This window comes from Thunnus maccoyii, chromosome 6 (genome assembly GCF_910596095.1).
Source record: "Thunnus maccoyii chromosome 6, fThuMac1.1, whole genome shotgun sequence".
NCBI classification, from domain to species: Eukaryota; Metazoa; Chordata; class Actinopteri; order Scombriformes; family Scombridae; genus Thunnus; species Thunnus maccoyii.
Window position 1 is genome coordinate 7990181 of NC_056538.1, and position 27554 is coordinate 8017734.

At 41.6% G+C, this 27554-nt stretch overlaps 2 protein-coding genes across 3 annotated transcripts; one reads left to right on the plus strand and one right to left on the minus strand.

Annotated features, from left to right (window-relative positions):
- Positions 1–1817: 1817 nt before the first annotated feature.
- On the plus strand, positions 1818–8294 carry tagln (transgelin). Of its 2 annotated transcripts, XM_042413760.1 has the most exons (6): positions 1819–1968; positions 5748–5790; positions 6552–6740; positions 6916–7087; positions 7255–7357; positions 7461–8294. In XM_042413760.1, exons 2-6 carry the CDS (start codon positions 5779–5781, stop codon positions 7597–7599), a joined length of 615 nt encoding a protein of 204 aa, XP_042269694.1. In that variant the 5' UTR covers positions 1819–1968; positions 5748–5778; the 3' UTR covers positions 7600–8294. The 2 variants fall into 2 exon arrangements, with proteins under 2 accessions (XP_042269695.1, XP_042269694.1); XM_042413761.1 differs by lacking the exon at positions 5748–5790 and having other exon boundaries at positions 1818–1968.
- On the minus strand, positions 8139–25961 carry pcsk7 (proprotein convertase subtilisin/kexin type 7). The gene is made up of 17 exons (XM_042413759.1): positions 25798–25961; positions 24244–24548; positions 23504–23746; positions 22198–22332; positions 21359–21524; positions 21147–21237; positions 20945–20999; positions 20575–20713; positions 20375–20475; positions 16665–16832; positions 14745–14849; positions 14511–14613; positions 12265–12421; positions 11961–12055; positions 11695–11800; positions 11325–11442; positions 8139–10232 (listed from the first exon to the last, which is right to left on the minus strand). The coding sequence occupies exons 2-17, from the start codon at positions 24487–24489 to the stop codon at positions 9948–9950; spliced, it is 2313 nt and encodes a 770-aa protein (XP_042269693.1). The 5' UTR covers positions 24490–24548; positions 25798–25961; the 3' UTR covers positions 8139–9947.
- Positions 25962–27554: the final 1593 nt, after the last annotated feature.

Sequence of the window (27554 nt, forward strand, 5' to 3'; positions counted from 1 at the left end):
GATACTTTTAAAACATTCATACATTTTGTGGATTTTAAGTGGAATATAAACTACAATGTTTCAATCTGAAAATTAGTGGAGTAGACATATAAAGCAGCATAAAAAGCATTTTTAATTGTTGTTTGTAATTTTAGTAAATGCACCTAGTAAATATAATGACTGAGGGTGAGAAGACCAAGAACAGCCCAGGGGTGCTTGAAACTGTTCAAACATTTATCATTTCAAAAGTTCTCCAATGAGAAGTACGAAGGGCCAGAAAGGACAATGGTAAAGTAGACTAAAACATGGATTTGAATGAAGTAAATTACAAAGCAGGTGCTCCTGACGCACATGTGGTAACTATTATACAAGAGTGGGAACATACAGCGATTTCCCCAAAAATGAAGGCACAAAGTACAAAAAGTTAAAATGCATACACATGAGAATGTGTGCTGCTCAAAGTGGGTTTAAATGAGGGGAACACAACCATGAAACCTTGAAATTACTGAGCCAAAAAGACAAATGAGACGAAATTTTGTTTTCTTGTGATCTTGTGACGAGAAATATGTTGTTATCTTGATAATACATTTTTTCCTTAATATAGCAAAGGAATTGCAATTTATGTTATTATGAGTCAATTAATCATAATTTATGTCATGATCATGTGAACCCAGTTTTGTCCACATTACAACAGGCTGATGATATATGTTTGTTATGCTGAGTTCATACAATTCTGTGTTTTTTGTGAGAAATAATTAAAAGACTGATCTCTCTGACCTCAAGCAGATAATCATTTTAGGGAAAAATGTTCAAAAGGATATAGATTCATAGTTAAGTGTATATGTAACTTTGATACTTCACAGCTATCTATAGTAAGTATAGTCTAACAGTATCTGAGAATTGGTCAAGGTTGAAATCTGGTTTGTTACATACTTAGTCTATGAATCCCATTTATGTGATGAGGTAAGGGTGGTTTCTTATCCGGGGTGTGATCTAACCTAAAACTTTCCACTGAGAGAGTAAATCCAGCTGCAGTTATAAACATGCTGTACGTTAAACACCTCTTATATTCAAACAGGAGCACTGTGCCAAAAAGTGTAATGGAGTGGAAGTGATGGAAATGTCATGACTGACGGTGGTGGGGTGTACACACACACACACACACACACACACACACACACACACACACACACACACACACACACACACACCCTGTTTGCAGTTACTGAAGAGCACCCAGGACTTACATGGAGTTCTCTGCCTGAATGATGATGACTCTGTTACTCCTCCTCACTCCCATCCATCCATTCTGTCTCCTCTCCTCTCCTCTCCTCATGCACACCTTTCCCTCTTTTTATCTATTACCTCCCACCCTTCATGAATGTCTAAATCTAAGTAGAGAAAGTCTTTGTTCTGCTGCCTGCTTTGACGTTATTTAGGACTTGTGCGTTGCGCCTTCATTTTCTTTTCCACACCCAGTGTCTCATATTTTTTTTTCATACGCCATATATTCTCTCCCTCCCTTTTCCTCCAGCCCCCATCCTCTACCTCACCATCGCACAGCCACTCTGAACAAGGAGGGATGTGGTGAAAGTATTTGGAGAATTCCTACTGACCACACCGACGCTGCCTGGCTGCTGTCTCTCCTCTACATGGAACAGCTCTACCCAAATAAGGCTGGGCTTTTTAACTAGACGGAGGGGAAGAGATGCAGAGACAGGGAGAGGGAGCTGCTGAAAGGCCATGCCCTTTTAAGGATGAAGTTTCCTTTTTTTCCTTCCCCTCTCTCCCTCCTATTTTCCCTCCATGCTCCCTCCCTCTCTCTCTTGGTAGACTAGTGAAGTCATCTTGCCTCATCTGCTCCTTTTAAGCCGGCATTTTTGAGAGGGAGGTCCCTGCGAAGCATATACAAACACTCAGTCAAGCATCCATACTCACCCCACAGGCTGCACTAGTAGCTGGCAGAGAACTGACCTATTCCTTCACACAGTGAGTATACTTTTCTTTTATTCCTCCATATAGGATAAAACCTATATAGTGGATTTAGGGCAGTTAGTAGGGCGAAGTCGCGGTTGGGCAAAGTCTCCTGTCTGGTCATGGCTTGGCTTGTCAAGAGGCCGTCACTTTCTTATTCAGTCAGTCGGTAGATTTTTATACCTGAGGACTTTTTAGCTTAGTTTTTAAATCATAAAATATATACATGTTTCCTTGATCTACCATGTTTGAAAAAAAATGGTGACCTACTGTAGGAGAACCGCCCAAATGTCTAAGTAGAGCTGTGTATCCAAGTATAGAGACTTTGAGATGCAGCTGCCCTTGACTAAAAGTTTCCTAAAGTTGTTTCTGTGGATTAGATGGTATTGTATCTTTTATGTGAGTTACTTTTGCATTCAATCCAGTGTGGGTTCATATGTCTGTGAGTATGACGTTAGTTGTATGTGACTGATCAGGTATCATAAATTGCAGTCCTGATGTGGATTCTGGCTGCCTGCCTTTTATTGGGGTTTCACAATAGGCCAATTTTGACAGAGAAACGCCTCATTGCAAGTAAACGCACTGTTTATCTTTTATTATGATGTTGTTATATTATGATGTGAAGCAAGGAGAGCAGAAGTTGAGAGGAGAGCCAGACAGTGTTGCATATCTCTGTCAGAGTGCAGACTTTCATTTGCACAAGCAAATGATCCTCTGCTATACATGGGCTTTGTAAGCCTGTGAATACACAAGGCTCACAGATGCAGACAGACTAGCAGGTACAGAAAAAACTATTAAAATGTACCCATCCACACTTTTCATCTCTGTTAATGAACATGAGTGTTTTATATAACACACTTCTGTAAAGCCTAAGAGCTTGCTGCAATGTTTTGACTGAAGATAACTAGCAAATTCCAGCAATTCCAGTAAAAGCAGGCCCACAGTAGCAGAAAGGAAGTACCAGCGGGCAGCTCGGACTCTAAGCAGGAGCAACAGGAGCAGATAACACTATCTACGCTGCCAATCCTGTGCCAGCACATAAACACAGCAGAGCACAGTGGCACAAAAAAAAAAATTTCAGGAACTAACCACATCCGTGCACCATCCAGAGCTCCAGCGTTGAGTTGAATCGGACATAACTATCTGCACATCAGAGTCAGTAGGAATACAAATACATCAGCTCAGGCACACAGCAGCAATAAAGTTTGTCAGAATAATCAGACCCATGAAGGGTCTTGGCAGCAGTTAGAGAAAATTCTTTCTGCACTCATAAAAGTCTGGGAAGACTAAGCAAGTTTTGTCTGCAGCTGGCATAAACCGGAGTAATGTAACAAAAGAGCTTTGACTCTGGAGGCTTAGTCAACACACAATACATCAACTAGCGACCAGATGATTCAAGTGACAGTTTGGCAACTGCAACACAGCTTGAAGCAAGAGACACTATCCTCTGAGGGACTTTAAAGTTTTACAAGCTCATATTTTTCATAATCTTTTTGACAACGAGTGTCTGTGAGTGTTTATGATGGTGGTTCTGTGATGTGAATGATATCCTGTGTTTATGTAACCTGTTATCAGCTCTCTCCTGCAAAAGAGATCTTGATCTCAATGAGATTTCCTGAATAAATAAACTTTAAACTGAACATCCACATTGCTGATTCTTAATCTAGCCAAAGCTTTAGTGGACAGGGGCTAAAATTAATACAGTCACTATTATCTAAACAAGTCACCGGCAGTTTATTCATACCAAATAATTATTTGGTGGTTAGCTGGTTAACTGTAGTGGAGGTGAGGCCGCATGACGCCACATCCCCTGAGGCTGCCACAGTCACCACAGCCCTCACACTGGTTTCCTGTTCTGGCATGAGGCAGATTTACCATGGCAATAGAGAAACAGAGCAGGAAAAACACAACTGAGAGAGATGGATGGATAGAGGAACAGATGTGATGAAGTCATGTTTGTGTTCTCCTTTTTGTATTGTATTCTTTCATCCTCATATGTTGTTAATGTTGAGTGAGTTCTTTTATTCTATTCTCACTCAATTTTTGTTTATTGTATTTTTGATGTTAGACGTGCAGTAGCAATAAAGTAAAGCTACTGATGGCAGTACTAGCACTGTGCACATAAAAGTACTAGTAGTTGTAGTAGGCTAGTCAGTATTATAGTTGCAGAAACAGATTTTATGCATGGATTGTTTAATTCTGATGTGGTTGTAATAGTATGTGTAACAGATGCTGTTGCAAAACTTAAAAAGTTTAAAGTATTACTTTAGGAGTAATTGCAGAAACAGTAATAATGATTTATTTCCTGATTGATAGGTGTTGCTGTAAGTTGTGTTCACTGAAAAGTCAGTATTATAGATGGTTTGTAATAATATGTTGTCACATTATGCAGTACTTCAAGTGAACATGGCCTTAAATATTTGTAGAAGCAGTCAGACAGCACAGAAGCTTGTTTAGGAGATAATCTTGAGTTATTGGACTTGGGCCGGGTCCCAAGCATAACAACATGTCCCTGGATACACATAAATACCAGGAATAGAGACCAGGCTCTAAAGAACTTATTTAACCTCCAAAAATATTATGTGATGTCTCTATGGTTGTCATGCAATGCTCACATAGAGACTGATACAGGACAGAACTCAAGAGAGAAGTAAAATGAATGAAAATAATGCTTCTCTTCTCTCTTCTTGTCAAGACGTGAGAAGGCATTGAGTGCACAATGTGGTGAACATAACTTCTATTTCTTCCCCTACAAAGAGTGTAGTGTGTGTGATTTGCAACTGTGGTCCAGAGAGTAGTTTATAAGGCTAAGAACCAGAGGCCAATGGAAAAAAGGACAAGCTAACAGCATACCAGACCAACATTACCCTGTAATAATGATTATATAATGACGCATGTCAGTGAGGGGTGTGTGTGTGTGCCAGAGAGAGAGGGGGAGAAAGCCAGACAGAGAGAGATAAAATATAGTAACTGAGCTGGTGGTTGCATGTAAGTGAGCGTGTTGCCCAGCATGTGTGTTTGGTTTCTTGTGGCCCGGAAAAGCACCACAGGGAATGCAAAGAATATTAAACAGGGTTGGTGGTAACACTCTGCAGACACTCTGGGCCGAAATCCATTAATGCTTTTGGCATGTAGACTCTAATATGTAGAAAAAAGTATATCTATTTGCAGCAATGGAAGAAGTGTTCAAACGCTTAGTAAGCAGTATCACGATGTAAAAATACTCTGTTACAAGCAAGTCCTGCATTAAAACTTTTACTTACTGTAAGTAAAAGTAAATAATAATTACCAGTAAAACATACTCAAAGTATCCAAAGTAAATTACTTACAGAGTTAAGTTTTGCTTTCAGGTGAAAATTTTGTATCTCCAGTTTTGGGGATTTACATTCACTTCGATCAATTGAAGCGACGAGAAGACGAAAAGAAATAAGTAAATAAGTAAAGTTAAAAAATGTGGAAGAGTGAAAGAAAAGAAGGAAAAAAGATAAAAGTACTTTACTATTAGCCACAACACTCTATGTGCATGTTGCTAGCTGGTATATTTACTATATGCTGAGATTATATCAGTCCAGTCTGGGCACGACTTGACATTCTGTCACTTAATGCAATGAATATTACAGCGAAAATCTATGTGAGTAATAGATAAAAAGAGTCAAAAAAGGTTGTATATTGTTCATACACAACAGTTTATTGTTGCCCCTGGCAACAGCATCCCTCATCCCAGTCCAGAGACGAGCCCCTTCTGGTGAACTCCTGGGTTTAACCTTTAACATTTGAACTTTGAACCTCCCCAGGAACAGGAAGTTGAAGTGACCTGACATCAAGATGGCAACAAAGGTTGTATAGTGCAGACAGCACTTTGATATGGGTTTTGCACTTGGCTGTTGGCCCAAAGGCAATACAGAAGCATTAAACAAGAAAAAAAGTGCTGGCAATGATATGTGTGTATTTGCTGACAGAGTCCAAGAGGGATTGTGTGTGTGTGTGTGTGTGTGTAAAAAGGAAATATGTAAAAATCAGCTGGCTGATATAGAGCTCCCATTGTACACCACTTTGCCTCAGACGAATGTCCTGACAGGGCTCAATGGTGTGCATTAGGAGACACAACGCTGTTATTGCCACCGTTCTGGGAAAAGGTATTCAACTTGAGTGCTGAGCATTTACGCTTATTTACACGCTTTTGACATGCATGTGGTAAATGTACTCTATATGAAAGAAGTATCTGTGTGTGCCTTTGTAAGTAAATATGCCTTCATAGAGATTATTTTCACACCTACAGTATGCATGTTTGCGTATAAAGCTCCATCCAAATACTACTGCAATGTGAAAACGTTAGCTATTGTTTGTTTGTTGTCACGAATATTAACACTGTTGTAAATTGTCAAGGTGGTGGGTAAGATACCAGTGAAAATCGAACTACAAAGCTTTACATTTACTTTTTCTCCAAAGACAATTCATATAAAGACATTTCCCTAACATTTTTTTCTCCTTTACTTCATTACATCCCTCTTTGTCTCCTGCCTTTTCTTTTCTCATGAATCTTCCTCCACTGTACTCTCCATCTTCCCCCCATCCTCCGTTTCGCACTCACCTCTCAGGGAGTCGGCATGGCTAACAAAGGTCCATCCTATGGCATGAGCCGGCAGGTTCAGGATAAGATTGACAGCAAGTACGACCCTGAACTAGAGCAGATCCTGGTGGAGTGGATCAACCGTCAGTGTGGTGCTGGTGTGGGAAAGCCTGAGGCAGGCAAAATGGGATTCCAGGCTTGGCTGAAAGACGGATGTGTGAGTGCACCGAGTCTGTTTATTTGATTGAATCCATCTGGGAGTGTGCTCAAACTGCTAGATGTTTGCCTTCCCTTTACAGCTGATAAGTGGTTATTTTGGTCACATCGTATTGACCCAAAGAGAACATTATTATGAAATTTTATGATTAATGATCTCCATCTGGTCTCCCCAGGTCCTGAGCGAGCTGATTAACAGTCTGTTCGCTGGAGATAAACCTGTGAAGAAGATCCAGAGCTCAACCATGGCCTTCAAACAGATGGAGCAGATCGCCCAGTTCCTCAGTGCTGCTGAGAAGTATGGTGTCACCAAGACCGACATGTTCCAGACTGTGGACCTCTGGGAAGGTGAGACCAGTTTCATGGTCTTCATTCCTTGTTTACTGCAAACATTTCATGCTAGAAGACAAGACTTGGCTCAGGTTGAAGCACTTTGGTTGCACAGGTATGAAAACATTGTAATCCGACTGACGCTAAGGCTCAATAATCCTAACTGTATGTGTGTGGGGGGGCAGGTAAGGACCTGGCAGCAGTGCAGAGGACCCTGTCAGCTCTGGGCAGCTTGGCGGTCACCAAGGATGAAGGCACATACAATGGAGACCCCAACTGGTTCTTCAAGTGAGTCCCATTATGGAATGAACCCTGTTTTACCTGACCGAGTATTCATAGAGCACTGGGGTTCATTTTTATTTTTTGTGACATTTTCATTGATGTGTTGCAGGAAATCGCAGGAGAACAAGCGAGACTTCAGCGACGATCAGCTGAAGGCAGGCAAAAATGTTATTGGCCTACAGATGGGGTCCAATAAGGGAGCCAGTCAGGAGGGCATGAGCTACGGAAGACCGCGACAGATCATGTAAAATCACTGAGCCACAGATACCCCAAACCACTTCAGCCCCTTTTCCCTGATGCCCATTACACCCTCTTAAAGCCTGTAAGCGTCTAACCGGTTCACAACAACCCCCTTTTCATCTTAAACCCTTTCTGCTTCAGAATTGAGCTTCTTTCTAACAAGTACCCCATATCCCCCAGTCTTTACACTTGCCCTAAACCCCTTATGAAAATGCTTGCACTGGTGACCATTGCAAAAGGACCAGAACAACTGAATGTTTGTAGTCTTAAGCGGAAATAGTAACCATAAAAATGACCAACACATTATCTTGGAGATAAAAACAGCAAGATGACCATGAGAGTAGTTGAGCTGTTCCCTCCCTCTACAGAGTTTACGAAACAGTTCTCATATCACAGATAAGCGACCACTGTTTCCTCTCTGAAGCAAAACAAATGTCTGAATTATGGCATGTTTCCTAGATTTTAGAAATGGTTCTGGATTTTGACACAAATATAAATCTGTGTTTACAAAACCTTCAGAAGGGACATTCTTTCTAATTTGAGTGGTGATACAACCCCCCCCCCCCCCCCCCCCCCCCCCCATAGCAATTCTCCTCAATTTTACTGTTACAAAATTCATTAATACTTCCCACAATGCTACGCCTGCTGTATCAGCACCAATATTTTTGTACATTGTCCTATTAAATAATGACTTTGAAATACATCTCTGAATTGACTTTGTGATTCTGGGTATTTACGCTTCCAACTAAAGGGATGGGAAAAACATCACCATAAACTGTTGAAGTGCAATGTCGAAATGTAGGCAGATGTTTCCTTTTCTACCGATATTTGAAAGGATATGTTCACATTTTTAGAAGTCTGTCTTGAAACAGTACTCACATGATGTTAGGCATGTGTAAAATGGGGAACGTTCCAGTCCTTGTTCTGTACTAAAATGCATTTCCTTATCTTTCAATGGAATTGTGCTAAGAGGGGGTTTCTTCACGGCAGTATGAAGAGGAGGAATACTTACAGCAACAAATAACTTGTTTGGTGTACATGCATGAAGGGGCATGTGAGTATTTTCAAGACAGACTTTAAAGACTGTGAACCTATTCTTTAACTCAAAGTTTTCTGCTTCCTGGTAGTTCAGCCTTTTGCCAGTTTAGGGATTATACTTCTAAAATGTGGCACATGTTGTTGTTTAAAAGTTTTGTAAAATTTAATTAACCTTAGTGTTAATCATTCCTGCTACACCACACACACAAAAACCTCTATCTTTACAACTAGGGGCAACAGATTGTTTCACCAATTCCACAAGTGTGTGTAACTGGGTTTTAAAAACTGCCTCAATGATCCTCTGAACGGATATTCCATCAGCAGTCTTTTATTATCAATCAGGTCACCTGTGACTTGCACAGCAAAACACAGTTTCCAACTTCACTCCACTCACTCATTTACATTAAAAAAGTAGAACTCTTTAATACAGGTTTAAAAACACTTTGTATAAATCATAAAACAGTTGGTATATATCTGTACAGCAGGCACACATCGTGTATATATTACACTTCATAAAAAAATACATATGCAAATCCCACACTTGAAAATCCCACTTCAAGTTTTTTCAGTAGTTGGCTGATAACCCACAGATAAGAATCCCAGACTTAAAAGTCAAATGCATCAAATCACATCTCAGAAAATAAATCTTGTTCTTAAAATAAATCAGTACCCTCTCGAGGACACTTTTCATGGAAGACCTTGCATATTACAAGTACATCTACTCATGTCACAAACACACACACACACACAAGCTCTCAGTCATAAACTCACACACAACAGACTCTTACCTTTCTGTAGTGCACAATAAGTTCTTGTCTTTCTCTTGGTTAGATGATCACACAGGTGTCCATAAAGTGTATCCTCAGTGTCTGTGGGTACACATTTGCACGGACAAGCCTGTATACATACTTTCACACATGCAATTATACCATTAAACCCTATTAGATTCATCTTCAGTTCTGACCCTAACGTTAACCTAATCATAATCCTGATGGGAATCTTACCCCGGGACTGGCAAGAGGGATGGGTCATGGGTGTCTAAGAAACACACACACTCTCACACACTTTCATGTCACGGCACAAACACAGATTTTCATACAAGGCCACGTGTATGGGGAATGCAGAGAAGGACAAAGGGTCCACTCTTCAGTCCTATTCATCTGCAGTCCACTCTGTGATCCCTTACCACCACGCCCAGGATTGACTGGGGTCAGCTGGGTGCAGGAGGCTGGGTGTGTGAGGAGGAGAGGGTGAAAGCCTGAGAAGTCCCATAAGCACAGACAGTTTGAGGGTTTTAGGCCCATCAGCTGGCTCAGTGCTATGTCGCCACCAGATCTCCACTGAAAAGCGGCACTTTGGCCTCGGAGTCCAGCACTGTAAGCAACTCCACCCCTGAGTCTCGCTCCTCTTCCTGCCTGTCCTCCTCTTCTTCCTCTACAACCGCCTCCTCCACTCCTCTCCCTCGGCGCCCCCTCCTGGCCCAGTGACCTCCCCGTCTCCTGCGCAAGCAGAGAAGGCCCCTGAGGTCCAGGTGGGCCAATGTGACCTCCAGTGTGTAATAGAGAGACCAGAAGAGAGCAAAGCAACCCAGCAGGAGCAGGAACTGGAGAGAGATACAGCAAAGGTGGTTAATCACGACAGCAGGAACACTGGATCCTTTAAATCACCAATGGGTGGACGTGGATGAGGTGGAGGGCAAAAAACAAGAATGGCTCCAAAACATTTTTTATTCCTTCCTGGTTTAGTGGTAGTGGGTTGATAGGGGAGTTTATTTTTATTTTTTAAATCTTATAAATGCCTTTTTATGTCTCTACACTCAGTCTGCAGGATGGGATTAGCTGGCTTTGATCAATTACTGGATGTCTATGGGATCAATTAACAGCTCGGTTAAAAGGAAGGCAAATGCACCTTTAAGCCTCTTAATGGATGGCTGCTCTCACTAAACTACATAAAAAAAAAGTGTAATCACATTATGTCAATTTTCAGATCCACTTTCTGATCACATGCAGCCACATAACAGAAAAATTCTATCTTTCATCTCAATTTTAATCATTTGATCACGTCATAAATTAAGTTTACAGTAAATGGCAACGGTTGAGCTGTTTTTGAATTTGACAAGAACAAAGTCAGTCAGTGCTGGAAAAAAGACTTCTTTTCAGTGGAGCTGATCTAATCCCACAGATATCCTAAAATTAAACTAAATTAGACTAATCTCTCCATTTAACATACCCCATAATGCAAATAATGGAATTAAAAACAGCATCCAATAGTTTTTCACTCTGGCTGAATAGAAATTAGAAAAAAACTGGATGGAACGGTTCATTTGATGTTAATTTTTTAAAGGGGTGAAGTGTAGTTTCTTCCAATATAGTTGAGCTTATGAAGAAAACCTTTTAAATAATGTAATTAGATGCAATTTCATTGTGTTCTCTGACTTTAACTGAAGATTGATCAAATTTAATGACATCCCAGCGGAGAAAACAAGTCTGGAGATTGAGTGATATTTCAGAAATCCACAAGGGGAATGCTTAAGTTAAAAAAAGCCTGAAGTTTGCTCTCTGAACACACTGTGTAAAGTAACGCCACAGATATTTCACATTTTTTGACTCATATGAAAGCAACACAATTATCACTTTTTGGTAATAGATAAATGACAATGGACAAACATGTATGGTGTTGGTTTTGGGTCGCTAACCTTGAGGTTGTTGGAGGTAAAGGGGTTGATTATCTCTGGAGGGATGTCCAGGCCTGGAGGGCAGGGCAGAGAGAAGCTGCTGTCCAGATACTTGCCACTCATAGCCTCCTCCACCAGCCTATCAATCAAAGCACAGTCAGTCAGCCAAACATCATTCTGGCATTCAGGCTACAAGCACTTGTATCAATTAAGTATACATACATAATACAAAGATACATGAAAAAAAAAGTCCAGTCATTAAACATCCACTATTAAATACACTCATTAAAACAAGCTAAACTAAAGCTTTCAATAAACCAGGGAGAAAACCACACACATTCAACAAAACAGATTATTTTAGCAAAGGCATGAAAAGCCTGCGAGGTCTCACCTCTGTCTGTCCTTGACCTCGCTGTAGGTCATAGAGGAGCCATACAGGGTCAACTTCCACTGCTTCAACACTCCCTCACTGGCACACTTCTGAGACGACGGCTCTTCTACAGGAGCAGGGAGAAAGGTCGGTGCGGGCAGGTGAGGTACACAAGAAAACAGCAAAAACCCAAACAAGAGTTTGTGTTTCTGATGCTTGGAAAGTCATTGCTATCTAACACTGAACAGTAATTGTCATGCGTGTCAGTGTGTGTGGCAGCATCTTACTGTGGTCGGATATCTTGAGTTGGTACTGGCCTTCAGCTCTCTCTCCCCAGCAGCGCACAGTGGAGAAAGTCCAGTCCTGGTAGCCTGAAGGGTCTCTGTGTGCAAAACACAAAGAGGCCACTGTATTAGATGCCAGTCACAAATATTATTTTTGATATGACCACAGGTACATGTGTGATTTTAAAGATGAATACTGTTACATACTGACAAACTGATTTCATTCAGTTTTGTAATAAAAACACACATTTTCTTGTTTTACTGAATTCAAAGTGATACCAGTGCATGTGTGTGGGTGTGTCTGCACCTGTCAACGGCACGGCGCGCCCCGATGACTGATGACATACCGCTGGGGCAAATCAACACGATCTCCATGTTGCCACGGCAGGGGTGGGTTATGGTCACGGTAACGGCCACGTGCTCCAGCGTCTGCATTCCAGACTCTCTCAGGTCAGCAGCAGAGACTGAGGGAGAGAAGAGAGCAGCTTAGTCATGTGCCTGTAAGGGAGTGGATATGATCTATCAGACTGACGCTGTAATACGACTGTATTGTGTATGTGTGAGTGTGTGCGTAACCTGTAAGATAACGATTGTAAGATTATACATAGCGAGAGAAAAGAAAAGAGAAATACAACAGGGTGAGCCTGAGAAGCACACTGGGAAAACAGGTGATTAAAAAACTGATACCAACTCCGTAAAATTCAGTCTTCGGCCACTTATCAGTCAGTCTTCCTCACTACTTCCCGCCCTCCCAGTGCAAGTGTCTAGTAATTTCTCGGTATTTCCTGGGCTCTGACTACTAATGAGCTGTGGTGTTCCCTGACCATGTAGGGCTACACACATCCTCGGGGAAGAGAGGAAGACGAAGCGACGAGGGAACGAGGAGAGTAAAGTGTGGAGGTGTGGAAGGAGAGACAGAGATGTCAGGGGACAGATGAAGAGCGAGACGGCGAGGAGATGGAGAGAAGAGATGGAGACAGGGCAGAGGTAGATGTAGGGAAGTTGGAAAAAAAAAAGATCTGGTGAAGGTGTATTTCAAACACAGATGCTATGCTATAAAACAGAAACTAATTAAATATTGATGTGCGTTTTGGGCTTTACAAGCTAACTTCTCCTCAAAAGTCATATTTTCCACTGACAATTCCCATAAACGCGCCATTCTGGCACAGTTTTACACTTTAAACGGCGTTTTCATCCGCACATCAGACAAATCTATAAAAATCTTTCAGGGTAGGGGTTGATCTATTTGGGTAGGCTGCTCATATAAAATCTATACGTGACTGCACGTGCTTCAATGACGAGGAAGGAGATCCTCGGTGCTCCCTGTAGCTGTACATTTTGTCCTCTCTCATGTATTTTTTTTTTCCCCCCACCTTTTTTTCAGTTGAAATACCAGCTGTTGTCACATTTTTTTTTTACCAGCTTCTCTCTCTAATCACAATCTCTCCTTTGCTTTCTTTCATTTCAGAACAACTCTTTCTGCTTCAGCTCTTTACTGGCATGACCATGTGTTGTCTGTACAACCGCACACAGCTTTCACTCAGAAACACGCTTGCTTGTTTCTAAAACAACCTCATCCACTCCCCATCAACTGGATTAACAGCACCACTGGGATCTAACTGGTCGTTATTAGGTCACTGCACAAAAGCACACGCACACAACTGAACATCAGTACCAACTGCGTTCACATGGGAAGGCAGCACTTTGAAATTCTCAAGGGGCAGGGCATTAGCCAATAAGGCAGCCAAGATACATAGAAACTGAGTCGTGCTGAGTCGTGTGACAGGCAGACTCGAACGCTGTCGGCGATAAAATACCTGTTTGACCGAAACTGACTGAACAGAGGTCTACATGACAAAATGTACCTCATAGTAGTTTGATGTCATTTAATTTCTTTTTAAGATCAAGCCCAGACACATTTTGTTAGTCTCCTCTATAACTGTCAGCAACTCTTTGATTTGTCCTTAAGAAACTCCTGTTGCATGAGACTACACACATACACACGCACACACACACACACACACCCTTCTGGCAGTGCTCCTGACCGCAAGGCCATAAAAGAGGGAAGATACAGATCGAGGGAGGAGAAGAAAAGAGATGAGGGAGAAGGAAATGTTTCTGCAAGGATGAGGTCACCATGAGCATATGTGAAAAAGTGCGTGTGTGGGAGAAACAGACACAGATTGCATACACAGACAGTCGAGGGATTCGGAGAAGTGAGAAGCTAAAGAGGAAGAAAAACTAACGAGAGTGAACAGAGAGGAGCTGTAAAATACAGAGACGGATTGAGGGGAAAAAATGAAGAAAAAGGAGGGGGGAAAAAAAAAAGAGAGAAATTGGGGCAATCTGGAAAAATCTCACCCAGTATTTCAATGTGGACGCAGGAACACACAAACAAGAGAACATTACCTAATATGGACAGACAGACTGACTGGGGAGCAGCGAGGGAGGGAGGCAGGGAGTCAGCTACGTAGTGCAGTGTGTAAACTCGACAATCAACTGTCCAATACAGAGCTGAGAGAGAGAGAGAGGAGTAGATAAACATCTAGTTACCAGTCCAGGTGCGAACCAGCTCCTTGGGATAGGTCGGGATGGATGTGTCCTCTTTTGTTACTGAGCTCTGATAGGACACGAGGAACGGCACTGACTCCCATACCTGAAAAACAGAGGAGAGCAAATTTCAGGCTTTGGTAACTTGAGGTGGAAATTATGAACTTATTTTTGTCATTTCCTAAACTAACTGAATGCTAGAAAATTTTTTAGTGATACTTGTGTGTCTGTATGTACCTTGGCGGCATTGACGAGTCTCCACGCGTTGAGCAGACCGAAGCCGTGCTGGTGGCTGTGACGGAAACCAGCTCCGTTCACCCTCCAGTCTGCACTGGTGTCACACTTTTAAAGCAGATATTGAAAAAAAAAAAAAGAGTCAGCCATGTTGCTGATAATTTCTCCATGCAATAACTCAGTTTTTTTTTAGAAAGGTGTGATTAAGATGGTTATCAGGTTATATGTATTACTCTCCTATCTGTCCCTATTGCTTGGAAAATATACCACATCACTAACTGGAGAGGCAGGTTACCTTCTGCAAAGCACTGAACACCACATACTGAAGATATCAGTAGTGCTTAAATGAGAACAACAATTAAGCAAAAGTGCCAAACATTCTCAGCTCTGTGCTGCTTCTCTCTACTTTATTTCATTGTAAATTGAACATCTTTTGGTTTTGGATTGTTTGATGGACAAAACAAGCAACTTCCCATTCTGGACTGGGTTGCACCAGCTGTTTGTAAATTCATCACTAAGTTTGTGTGTAAAGTTATTCCAAAGTTCTTCATAACTACTAACTAGTTTCAAACTAGTGATTTACTAAATCAGGTTGCACCATTCAAACTTATGAAGTGTCTTAGCTAGTAAACACTAGTAATGTGTAAATCAGTTCTAGGAAACATCTGTAGTGTGTCCAATAAGAAGCAACCAACTATGTAAACAGGAAGTCACTGTTAGCATCACATGCTGTAATATCCAAAGATAACAGTTTTAGGGGCCAAAAGATAAAATAAAGATAACTGCAAATCCTTTATGAACAAAGGTCTGACATTGTTTTATTTCTATCTGCATGTCTGGAGAAGTAAATGTGTATTAGAATAAGTAGAATCAATGCAGTTTACAGTGAGAGGGAAACATACGATTATGCTAAGCTAACCGTTGTTATTTGGTTATTTAGTCTAATGTTATTGGCATAAAGTTTTGTAATTAAGAATTTATTGTGTTTGTTTTTTCTGTGAAATGTTAAGTGTCAGGTCAAATATGTTGACCATATTCCACATGACCTCTTTTACTCTTCAATCTAAAACAGGTCAGATATTCGCAAGCTAACATTAGCTTTGTTAGCTAGCTTACGCAACAGTTCCACTTCGAGGTTAGTAGGCATCAATATTTAGTTACAACTCATCTCTACGTAGGAACTTTTTTGTGTGGTGCAACCGGTTTTACTTTAGTGATGCATGAATAAACACTCAGTGACTACTTAGCTTATAACTACGCAAAGTTTGAACAGCTGGAGCAACTGGCTCCTGTGAAATTGTGAGATATTTTTCACTATTTGACATTTCAAACAAAATTCATAAATGAGTCACTAAAAAAAAATCAACAGATTATTCCAAAATAAAAGTAATGGTTAGATTCAGCTGTTGATATCAGATTGAAGGAAACAGGATTTTTCACCACTAGCGGCGCTATGGAGCAATGTTTTTACAAAGGGGTCCTTATTTTGTTCATACTCTGCACACTTACAAGGACACACAAGCAAAGCGATACACAGTCCTGCCACAGCTTCTGTGCTTTTCTGCTGATTGACAGTTGGTAGTGCAAAGACGCAAAGATGAAGTATTGCAAAGGCAGTGAAGTAGACTAATAGCAAACAAACACAGATGTAAACACTGTAGGATTTAATATAATTTTTTTTTAAGTCAACTTTGCAAATGTTTTATGAAGAAGGAAATGCATTCAACATGTTTGTCAGACCTCAAGGACACACACCAAATGTGAACATAAGTTTTGTTTGTTTAGAGGAAAACTCCACAGGGCACCTTTAACAGGAGTTTAACAAAAGTTTCCTGTCAGTTCTGACACCAATATCCAGGTGACTTGAGCATCTACACGGTATACAGTAATAACTGATGCAGTGAGAAACTTCATCAGGCCTACCTTGGTGGCGGTGAAGGTGATGATGTGCTGGACATCCCTCCAGCTGAGGCAGGGTCGGACCTGCAGCATGAGGGCCACCATTCCCGCCGCCAGGGGGGCTGCGGCAGATGTGCCAGTGTGGCCGTCGGTACAGCCTGTCCCCTGCCGCATGGACCAGTCTGACGTCACCTACAGAGATAAACAGATGGGTTGAGTGTATGGTGTGCAACCATGGAGATATGTAAGGTACAAACAGTGTCAAGGTGGTAATAGCTTGGCAGGAGGCCAAACACAATGTATAAAAAAGCGCTCACGTAAACCCTTCAGAGGATATACACATCACAAACTATGCAAGTCTTGAGCATTGAGGCTCTGTATCTAAACTAAAGTGCAAGGAACACTTCAGTTGGGCGCCAGTGTCACGGAGCCATCCTGACAATACGATATATTTACAGTGGGTGGCCAGAGGTTGACACAGTTTGTGTGCATCAGGGATATATGAGGTAAGGCTTTTAAGAACATAAAATGAAGTAAAGAGAGAGAGAGAAAGCAGCTGTACCAATAAAAATGATGAGTAGAAGAGTTATAATGTATATACACAGAGAATGGAAATGCAGAGGATCCTGACAGGAGGTCGGAGAGGACGATTAATTTCATGAGCAGGCAAAAAAAAGACCAATGTACAGTAAAATTGTTTTTCAGCTTTGTCTCTCATCTCTGTATAAGATTTAATGGACAAGTCAAATAACACTGGAGGACACATGCGCCGAGCCAAACCCATCCATATACAGGGCCCCCAACTGAAAACATGTCACTGACATCTTCCGTGAACACCACCCGGTAGTGCACACGTCAGTTACAGCCTGTTTGACAGAAGCACCGCAGTGATGTGGGCGGAGGAATTCCCAGCCCTCTCTGTGTTTACACGCAGAGGACATGTGGGCATTTTCCAACAGCTGTTCAGGACCATGTTGAAGGCTTCAAGCTACTCTACGGTGTTGTTGTGCAGGGGTAGTCATGTTCATCCAGAGCAGCTGTTTTTGTTGTGACAGCGTACCAGCATCATCAGGAGACGAGTTCTGCAGCTCAACATTCAGTTCAAACACTGAATTTGTTCTGTTCTGAATATAGAGTCCTGGCTCATTATGATTTTTTTTTTTTTTTTTTATCTTAAATAATCAGAAATCGTTGACCCATCAGTCCATTTAAATACCACAATCCAACAGAGACAAGTTTGAAAAAAGGAAAGGAACAGTTGAAAAAAAAAGATGAACAAACAGTCATTTAATTCCCCAGACTCTCCTAAATCTGAATTTGCTGTAAATGATCTGGTAGTTTCCCATTCTGTGACTTTTCCAGCCTTTACAGACTCGGGACAATGATAAAATGCATTTGTGCAGGCAGCTGTTCCTGTTCGACTCTAAGTGTCCTCTACAGAATGATACGCTAATGGGCAATGTGTGGTAAACACTTGGCCTGTGAGTATAAAGTGGTCAGCGGTGGATCAGTCTTCTTCAGAGAGAGCCAATCTTCGCTAAGCTCTTTTCCCCCCAGGCGATGACATTCCTGGTACAAACTGTGTTTCCATGGTGACACCCGCAAACAGCAGCAAATAGAGGTGAGTGGCTTCATCGGGCCTTTATTCCTGTCATTATCAGTCATCGTTTTAGATTAAAATAGTCTCTTCTCTCTCCTAACGTGGAGCTGATCTGTCACAAGCTTTCAAACAATTGTCACCATCGCTACGTTTTTACGAATACTTCAGGTTCACACGGTGCAATTTAGTTACGTTGTTCTCCATGTCATGTTGTGGAATATGTTATCTGCAGGCTTCAAGAGAAATTCCAACCGAAAAGAGAATCCAAGTTTTTTCTTTCATATTACAACTTTCTCTTTGAGGCTGTTTGCACCTGGTTTTGGTGATCTGAACACAAGTGGACAGCCGAGACACATCGCCGCTCACACCCGAGTCTATCACGCATCTCCAACGTGTCCAGCTGACCACTTGTGTTCAGATTTCATCACTGCCTACGTCAATTCCACTGCAAGGTCAAAGGGCCTCGCACACATTTCTGTCACCAGACACACCCCAGATTGTTTCACATGGCTAGCTCCAAAAACGAAAATGTTTTAAGAACTAATAAACATGTTCACATGCCAGAGTCATTTGGCGTTGGCACAAAACAACCACCACATTCTGCACTGATGATGCATTTTCCTATTACGTCCTTGTCAGGGACGCAACAGGATGCATTCATGTTTACACTACAAAAGATATGTGCTCAGATGTGTCACAGATCACCTCTGCAAATGGTTTGGGTGATCAGATCACAATGAGCCTTGATGGTTGTTTATACTTGTATTTAGTGCCGTCCACTTGTGATCTGATCGCCCGACACACATTTTAAAACCAAGTGTAAACAGGGTCATTAAGTCTCTTAAGCTGAACTATAAAAGAGAGAGACTGTAGTGATGATGTCATTTAGAGGAAGATCTTATAGCTGCTCTAATACAATTAGACCTCATACTGTATGTCATAAATAACAGAACTTTCTATAAGCGCCGGCTACCGGCCAAACAGCTGACTACTCATTCAAGTCCAGCCAGCTACTTTATTATATTCATTTTTGATTCCAATAAAATAGTTTGGATTAACAAGTTGGGATTCGCTATGCGTGTACATTTATGACCACTAGCCTCCGCTTCAAAACAATGCGAGCATGACAGAGAAAGGTGCTTATCTGTCTGTATCAGTCCTGCCCTCACATGCTCTATATGAATGTGTGTGTGTGCGCTCAGCTGAGAGCTTGTGTCCTGTCCTGTGACCTTGTTTATTTTCATTGAATAAGAATGCATTTCTGCTTCTCGTAAAACAATACATTAACCATCATGTGGCATGTCTTGATAAACCTTACAGTGAAGGCGTTGATAAATAAATAAAAAATAATAAATAAAAGGTCTAATGATTCTTAATTAGTTCTGATCAGTCAGGATTAGGTGTGGTTTTAAATATTAAAAGACAGATTGAGTCGGCTAAAATGCACAAGAAGTCTAATTCTGACTAATTCAGTGATGGAATATGGCATTATAATGTGTCAGAGGCCACCAAATTTAGGCTTTTACGGTCACCAAATCTTTCTCCAGTGGGGCAGGTATGTCCCCAGACCCCACTGGCTGGCTACTCCATATCTTTCCTCAAAGCCCTGAAATAACGACACACAGGTAAAAAGGGACAAAAAAAGAGGCGTCTTATACTGCAATACTGGGGGTTATAAGTACTTGTCATCATTTGGAACTGCTAATATACATGGAGTAGGAAACACACCCCATCTGATGTATCAGAAATAATCCCCCACACTCACATGCTGACACACATACATGTTACTACGGTACTTGATCTTGTAGAAACGTATACTCTGCTTGTACAGATCATATAAGATCACTTTCTTCCCAGTTCAGAATCAGCAGATGCATGTAATGGTAGTTTAGCTTTTGAAATCATGCTAAAATAACATATCTACTACCTCAGACTCCAGAGCTTGGTCTGCTTCACTTTCACACCACAAATGAACAAATCAGTGAGAAAGCACCTCGTTCACTGTGACTGACTGATTGCTCGTCACTTACTTCCTGCTATTTTACTGTTCCTTTTGCAACCATTCATCCATTTTCTAGTCTAATCATCTTTTGTGTGTGTGTGTGTGTGTGTGTGTATGTCACGGAAGACCTACAATGCTCCTCAGCTTGGTCCCACCGCTGCTGAAAGTGACAGCCAGCATGGATGCACACTCCTCAGCGTAGAAAGGCATCCTGCCGTTCTCATCAACTGCCCCTGCAACACACACACATAGTGATTAGTAGAGCCCTAAGTGCACATGTCCACACCCAATACATGACGGAACATTTGCACACCTGAGACTCTGCGTCTTACCGATTGTGATGGTGTAGATGGAGTTGGCGTAGCCGTCATAGTTGCAGTTGTCATTGAATTGACCTCCATTGCCACTAGCGACCACAAAGATGCTGCCGAAGCCTCGTCTGCCAGCAATCACTCCATGCTGCAGCGCCGCCTGTGGAGGAAAGAAAATAATTAATTAATCATCTACTGTGATTAGCTGCTGTGATTAAAAAAAAAAAAAACAGAAGTATTACATTTTATACAATCAAGACCCAGAGAAAGATTAAACGAGTGGAAGCACTGCGGACACAGTTCTTCAACAAGTCTACTGCTCTAAGTGATGTGTTGCAGTCTACTGCCCTCTGCAGGACAAAAATACAGACACAGAAAGTCTTTCTGTCACCTTGCCCAGGGGATGGGGTCCATCCACGGTGTGTCCATCATCATCAGGACCCCAACTAGAAGACGGTTAAAAGGTTTGGTGTAAGCTTGTGAAATGGAGGGACACTTGGAGGCACACATATAGTACACTCGTGACATTTTTTGTGACATAAGCCACTTCTCTTATGCAAGTACCTAAGACCAGACAGAGATATGTTTGTTACCTGCAGCTGTAAATGTCGTTGACCTGGTAGTGCTTGTTGAAGGCTATGGCCTCCAGGCTGTCAGTCAGCGGGCCGTCCAGGACCCTGATACCTGAGGAGAGAGAGGTTTCACCACACACATGTAAGCAAAGTCTCAGCCTCTGTTTTATTCAACGTAATATAACAGAGCAGTGGAACAACAACAGTGCCAATTTAAATGTTCTTGTCTGTACCTGCCACCTTGCTGCCGTATGCCACCCCCACTGCACAGACGCTGTTGTTGGGAACGGCTGCAATCTCTCCGGCACATCGCGTCCCATGGTGGTTGTCACTGTTGACATCTGGGTGAGGCATGGGATCTGGGTCGTTGGAGTTCAGGTCGTAGCTGCCCTCTGGACTCTATGAGGGACAGAAAATCAATTTGGGTAAACGAGTGTGTGTGATTTACACTATCCCTCGACTTAATTTTGCGTTTAGTTTAAGTTTAACTGGAAATGCTGTGATTCTATTCAGACTGGGAGCAGTAGTGACCCAAAACTGCGACTACTACGAGAAACTCTGGTCATTACTGCATCTGAATATGATTCATTTCAAGAACTGCCACCTTTTTTGCCACTGTGTTCTTCATTTACTTCCAGATTGTTACTGCCACCTTGCTGCCGTAGGCCATGAATGCCATGAATTACATTGTGAAATCCTGCCTCCTCCTTGCTGTGAGTGACATTCTCTTTAGCTTAGAGCTTTTTTTCTGCTCTAGAAAGTGCAGAGATCAGCTTAAAATAAAGGCAAGCACGGCAGTTCTTCTAGAATGGGAATTTTATGTCTGCCTTGCAAGTAATTCATCTTGACTAAAATGTAAAAAACCCACTGGCAGATTGACAAGAACTGGCGAGCAGAGTCTTGCTGGTACACATCCTCATTGTTTAATTCTCTTCTCTTTCCAAAACATTCAGCCACGTCAAGGACACACAGTTCACATGGAAGTAACAGAGATTTCTCTCATATTTATATTCCAATTGTAAGAATTTATTATTGATCATGGAATGGAGTCACTGTCACAGTTTTGACCTACATAGTTGGGCTGGATATCCTGGTGCGTGTGTTCCACCCCGTCGTCTACCACCACCACCGTGACTCCTAGGCCAGTGATGTTGCGTTCCCACACCCCTGTCACGTTGATATCCATACCCTTGTTGACATCATTGTGCTGCAAGATGAAGAGAGTAGATGAGGTTGTGTAAAGAGGAGAAGGAGAAAAATTACACGATCAAGGAAATAAAAAAAAAGAACATCACTACAAGGTATTTTCATTATCTTGAAATGCACCTTGGTTTTTGTGCCTACAGGACATACATTAAGCTTTCAATATGTAAGTTTAATGCAACTATAACCAGAATGTCAATAAAGCAGTCTGTACTGAGCTCAAGATTAATGGGTGATATTTAACAGTAACTGGGATCCCAAACTGCTTTAAGATTGTATCTGTAGTTCATCAAACCTCTACAACCATTAAATCGCAGCAGAAAACATCTGTGTTCTTTCTTCAGTTTCAGCCAGTGGATTATTAGTCATTTCTAACAATCATATAATCACTGTTTGGAAGCAGTGGAATCATTGTCACATGTAAATGTAACCAAATCTAATTTAATACAACCCTGTTAATTACTTTAAAAAAAAAACTCACAACCTTATGTGTGTAAAACATGGTAACGTGACTTTAAATATATCCACAAACATTATGTGAACTTAAAAAAATACAGTATCTGCCTTTGTGCTATATTTCTGCTGCGCCAATCTGCATCTTCTGGACAACGATATTATTTTCAGACAAAGAAGTCATGTCCTTTTGTCTCTATTTGGTAAGTTGTTCTCATCATGCTCCTGTGCATTCGGCACAGCTGTTTAAAAGGTATAAGATGAATAATGTGACTGGCTGAGAAGATAATGATTTACTATCCGGCCTTTTATGCACACAGGATGCTGTGTGTAAATAAATGAAAATAGCAGGTTTCATTTTCCTTGCACACAAGACCTACTGTAGTACATCTTTTTATTCGGTTCCTTTTCACTGAGCATCAGTCATAACATCTGCTGGCAGGTCTTTGAAAGACATTTACATAACATTTAAATACTTTGGCTTGATAAAACTTTCCCTGTGCTGACCACGGTGTATTCTTGCTGACAACATTAAAGCACAAAAAGGCTCTGTGTAAAACAGACTCCTGACTGGTCCCACATTAAGTGATTTTCTGGTAAATTATTTAAAAAAACATGAATGACAGCCATTATGTTCATTTTCAACACTGAACAAAGGCAAAACTCACTACAGGACAAATAGAGAGCAAAAAAAGATGGTGCACAGTCATCTACATCCTCACCAGGTGCCACTGTTTAGGGTATCTGGGATCATTGAAGGCCATGGATCTCTTAGAGCGACTGAGCACTCTTTCCTGGGAGTACCACAGGACGTGAGGGTGGGCTGCCAGAACGTCCCCAGGCTGGACGCTCTCTTTCCAAACTCCAGCCTCAGATCCAGCGCCAGGCTCAGATGAACACAGCAAGTAGTGGCCTTCCAGCTGTCCTATCTGGCCCTGGTTCTGCAGACCAGCCTGCTCTGCTATCTGGGGTGGAGAGAATACTGATGATAAGTACAAATAAAACCGGGACAATAAATCGGGCACCTTTTGTTTTTTTCCCTGACACATAAAACTTCAAAACAGATTAGATCCAATTTCAATGACTCCTGTGGAAAGATGGGCTTGTTGCAGAGAATACGATACACATGACTCAAAAATTTAAAACATATATTGAATTTTAAAAAAGCTTAATGGCAGTGTTAGACATACTTCAAGAAAGTAACTTTATTTAAAAGCTGTTAATAAAAATGTCTGTAAATCAAAAAATATGCATCATTTTCACAGATCATGCAGTCTCAAATAAATAAATAAATGCAGTAGCCCTCTTAGGGAATCCCATTTCATCAAGTGCATGAGATATTAGATGTGATGGAGAGAGAAACTGATGGATCGATACGGGGCCTGTGCAAGCAAAATGGTCAACAGAAATTGGCCCAAACATGATCAGACCCATCAGATAAAGTGTTAATGAAGCACTGTACCCTGTTGGCTATCACATCGAGGTCCACAGAGCTCTGTTCAGCATCTTCTTCCTCCAGGTGTGGGCCAGCGTGGAGCCGGACTGCCCAGGACTGACCCGGGCCGCAGGGGGGTGATGGCCAAGATGAAGAAGGAGAGGAGGTAAAGGGAAACGAGGGGGCAACAGAGGGCAGGAGGGTCAGAAGCAATAGGGCAAAGCAGGACAGAAAAATGAGCAAGAGGAATGGGGGAAAATAGAGTGTTGCCATGGCAACGGAGGGCAAAACGCAGGGTCAACCAGGCAAGCCCTCCTCATCTGAACAGCAACCTGGATGTGAGACAAATACAGAGAGAGAAAAGGAAGGCCTGGTTAGAAGTGAGAACAATCTGAGAATGAGTGGCTGGTTGCTTATCATCTGTGTGCTATATTCAGAGGCCACGTAATAGATTCCCAGCATCACACTAACTGAACACCAGTTCAAAGAGCTGTGGCTATAGCCTGTTTGATTAATACTGCGTGGATACATCAGATACTGCTATTCCATTAGCAGTGGTGTATTATGAAATTAAAGGACAAAACTGAAACACACACATCTACTTTCATATGAAACATCAATACACCATTTCATGTCCCTAACATGGCCCTTCTGTAATATTTCAAGGTGAGTAATGCATGCATGTATAATTTTAGTGGAAAAGCCAATGAAAAACCTGAAGTAGTCTACCTGGGACGACAAGCATGACTAATTTAACCATGTTTTTGGACCTTCTTTGGCAAACGTCACACACTCCCACCTCACACCCTCTGATCTGACTTTGATATGAACTGATATGATTTTTGATTATGATTTTTTTTAATGATATGAGTAGTTAAGTTAGTGGAAATAATTTGTCAAGCAGAGGCCCCAGGACCCGTCTTGCTTTAGTGTCACTGCTCTGCAGCCACATCTGACACATTGTAAATGATACATTAGGATAATCCATGAGAAATAGAGATGGAGATGTTCTCAGACTGCTACTTTTCTGTAACCATTTGAAGCACGTCAACATTAACAACAACAGCCTGGCTGTTAATGACATTACCACCGACAGCTGTTTAGATACTTAATTATTATATTATATTATATTATATTATATTATATTATTGTATAAATCGCATGATACCTGCCAGAATTTGCTGTCAAGCTACAGTCAAACCTGCTGGCTGCGTAGGAAGCTATCAGCTCTGCATTTAGCTGCATTTAGTTTTTGTTTCGCTCGTAGGTCTGCTAGCTAGCTAGTTTGAAAAATACCTGAGGCTAGGCATGTATGTTAATAAACCGTGAGAAAAACCGCGAGAAGTGACAGCGTCTTCATTCTACAGCTTTATTAAGATAACGTTCATCAGTATACACTCAAAACAACAGAATGAAGGCAGAACTTGGAGTGGGACTCGAGTTTCAACCGGAGCATTGTTGTTGTTGTCACAGTAAGTTAGCCACAGTCCTGAGGCTAACTGTCGACACCGTCGTTCTTACGTGTAATAAGACGAATCAGTAGCCATGACAATGAACTGCGATCATACAGTTGGATCTTACCTTTCCGCTTAATCCGTTCTTCTCATCGATTTCTTGTGAATTTTTCGAGTAACGATCAGCTTGTCATCTCATTTCCGTATGTAACACACAAGTCGCAACCTGGACGTTTGACGTCATACAGCAGTTGCGCAAACGTCGTACGTGCCACCTGATTGGACCAGAGCCATAACGGAGTGGCTCTTAGGTACTATGCTGCCCCCAAATGAAAAAATAGGGTGGCATTTATCTCTATTTCCTTCAGACGGCGTGTACTTTTTGTGTGAAACAGACCACGTCACATACATGGAGGCCTCTCCCGGGCTGAGGCAACTCTGCATCGAAGGAACTGACTGTTATGACAATACATGTATCAATAGATATTAGAAACATACTATTAAAGGAATGTTACCCTAACACAGTAAGGTAAAAGAAGTAAACTTCAAAATATTACGTGAGATTTAACCAGCGAACGAATTCTTGAGAATGAGATTAATTTGTTATGAGAATAACTGTGTACTTTGTGAAAGGGAAGTTTGGAATGTGTTTTTCCATTGTGAATCAGTGCAGTCTTTCTGGAGTGACAAGCAGAGCTGGCTATAGTCCAAGGAGATTGAGTTGTCACCCTTGGCAGTGAGGACAGTCAAGTCTGGTGTTTTTGTTGAAAACAGGAACTTGGACTTTGTTCTCAATATTGTGTTTTTACTGGAGAAGTTTTTTTATGCATAAATGACCATTGGATTAAGGAGTTAAAACTCTTGACTTGAAGACAAGAAAGCTCTCAAGTTGTTTTCATCACTAGATATGTTTAAGTTAATCTGAGACAGCCCTATTTTTTCTGTTATGTTATTATTATGTATTTATTTTATTTTATTTTATTTATTTATTTATTTATTTTGGAGCTACAGACCCCTCAAAACAAACTAGGTTGATTCTTAAACTCCATGCACATCTTCTCCCTGATCATTTTATTAGTCTCAACTGGCTCAGAGTGGAGGAGAGAGTATCATAGATAAAAATGTGTGCTGTTCACAGGAGTGTCAATAATGTGGTACCCAAATATCTAATTTTTCTCGGGTCAGCGACGTCCACAGTTATCCCACTAGAGGGAGCTCCACTGACTTTGTGACATGCAGATTTAAAAGAGGCCCTCCTGGCCATTGTGACATGAAAAACTGTCTCCCCTGCCAATGCCTGATCTGTCTTCTATTGAATGCCTTGCTCTAAAATGTAAACCTCCATAGTTCATGGCAGTGCTGCTCCTAAGTCTGATTGAGTGTCTTGGCCTGAATCAGCATGTTGATGTCCCTACTCACTCCCAGGGGGCACACACTTGACCTAGTCATCACTGAAACCCTGTACTTGTGCTGTGGACCCATTTCCCACAGCTCTGCTCAAATCATACATCACAGCCCCCTGATCGCCAAAGCTGCAAACCTCTCCCTTCAAACCGGTAGTGTTCAAAGGTCACAGTCATCCACCCCCTCCTTATGGAACCCACCCTGGACCCAGAAGTTCTTGCCAGCTACAGACCTTTCTCCAACCTCCCTTTCCTGTTCTGAAACAGAACAGGAAACTGAAACAACTCTGCTCAGGGTTGTTAGTGACCTGCTGATGGCAGCTGATGCAGGGTCCCCTTCTCTACTTATTCTCCTTGACCTAGCCTAAGTGCTGCATTTGACATTGTGGATCCCACTGTCCTCTTAGAGTGCCGCCACACCACCGTTGGACGGTAAAAAAGGCCTAAAATCCTTTCTATTCAGGAAGGCTTTTTCATCTTA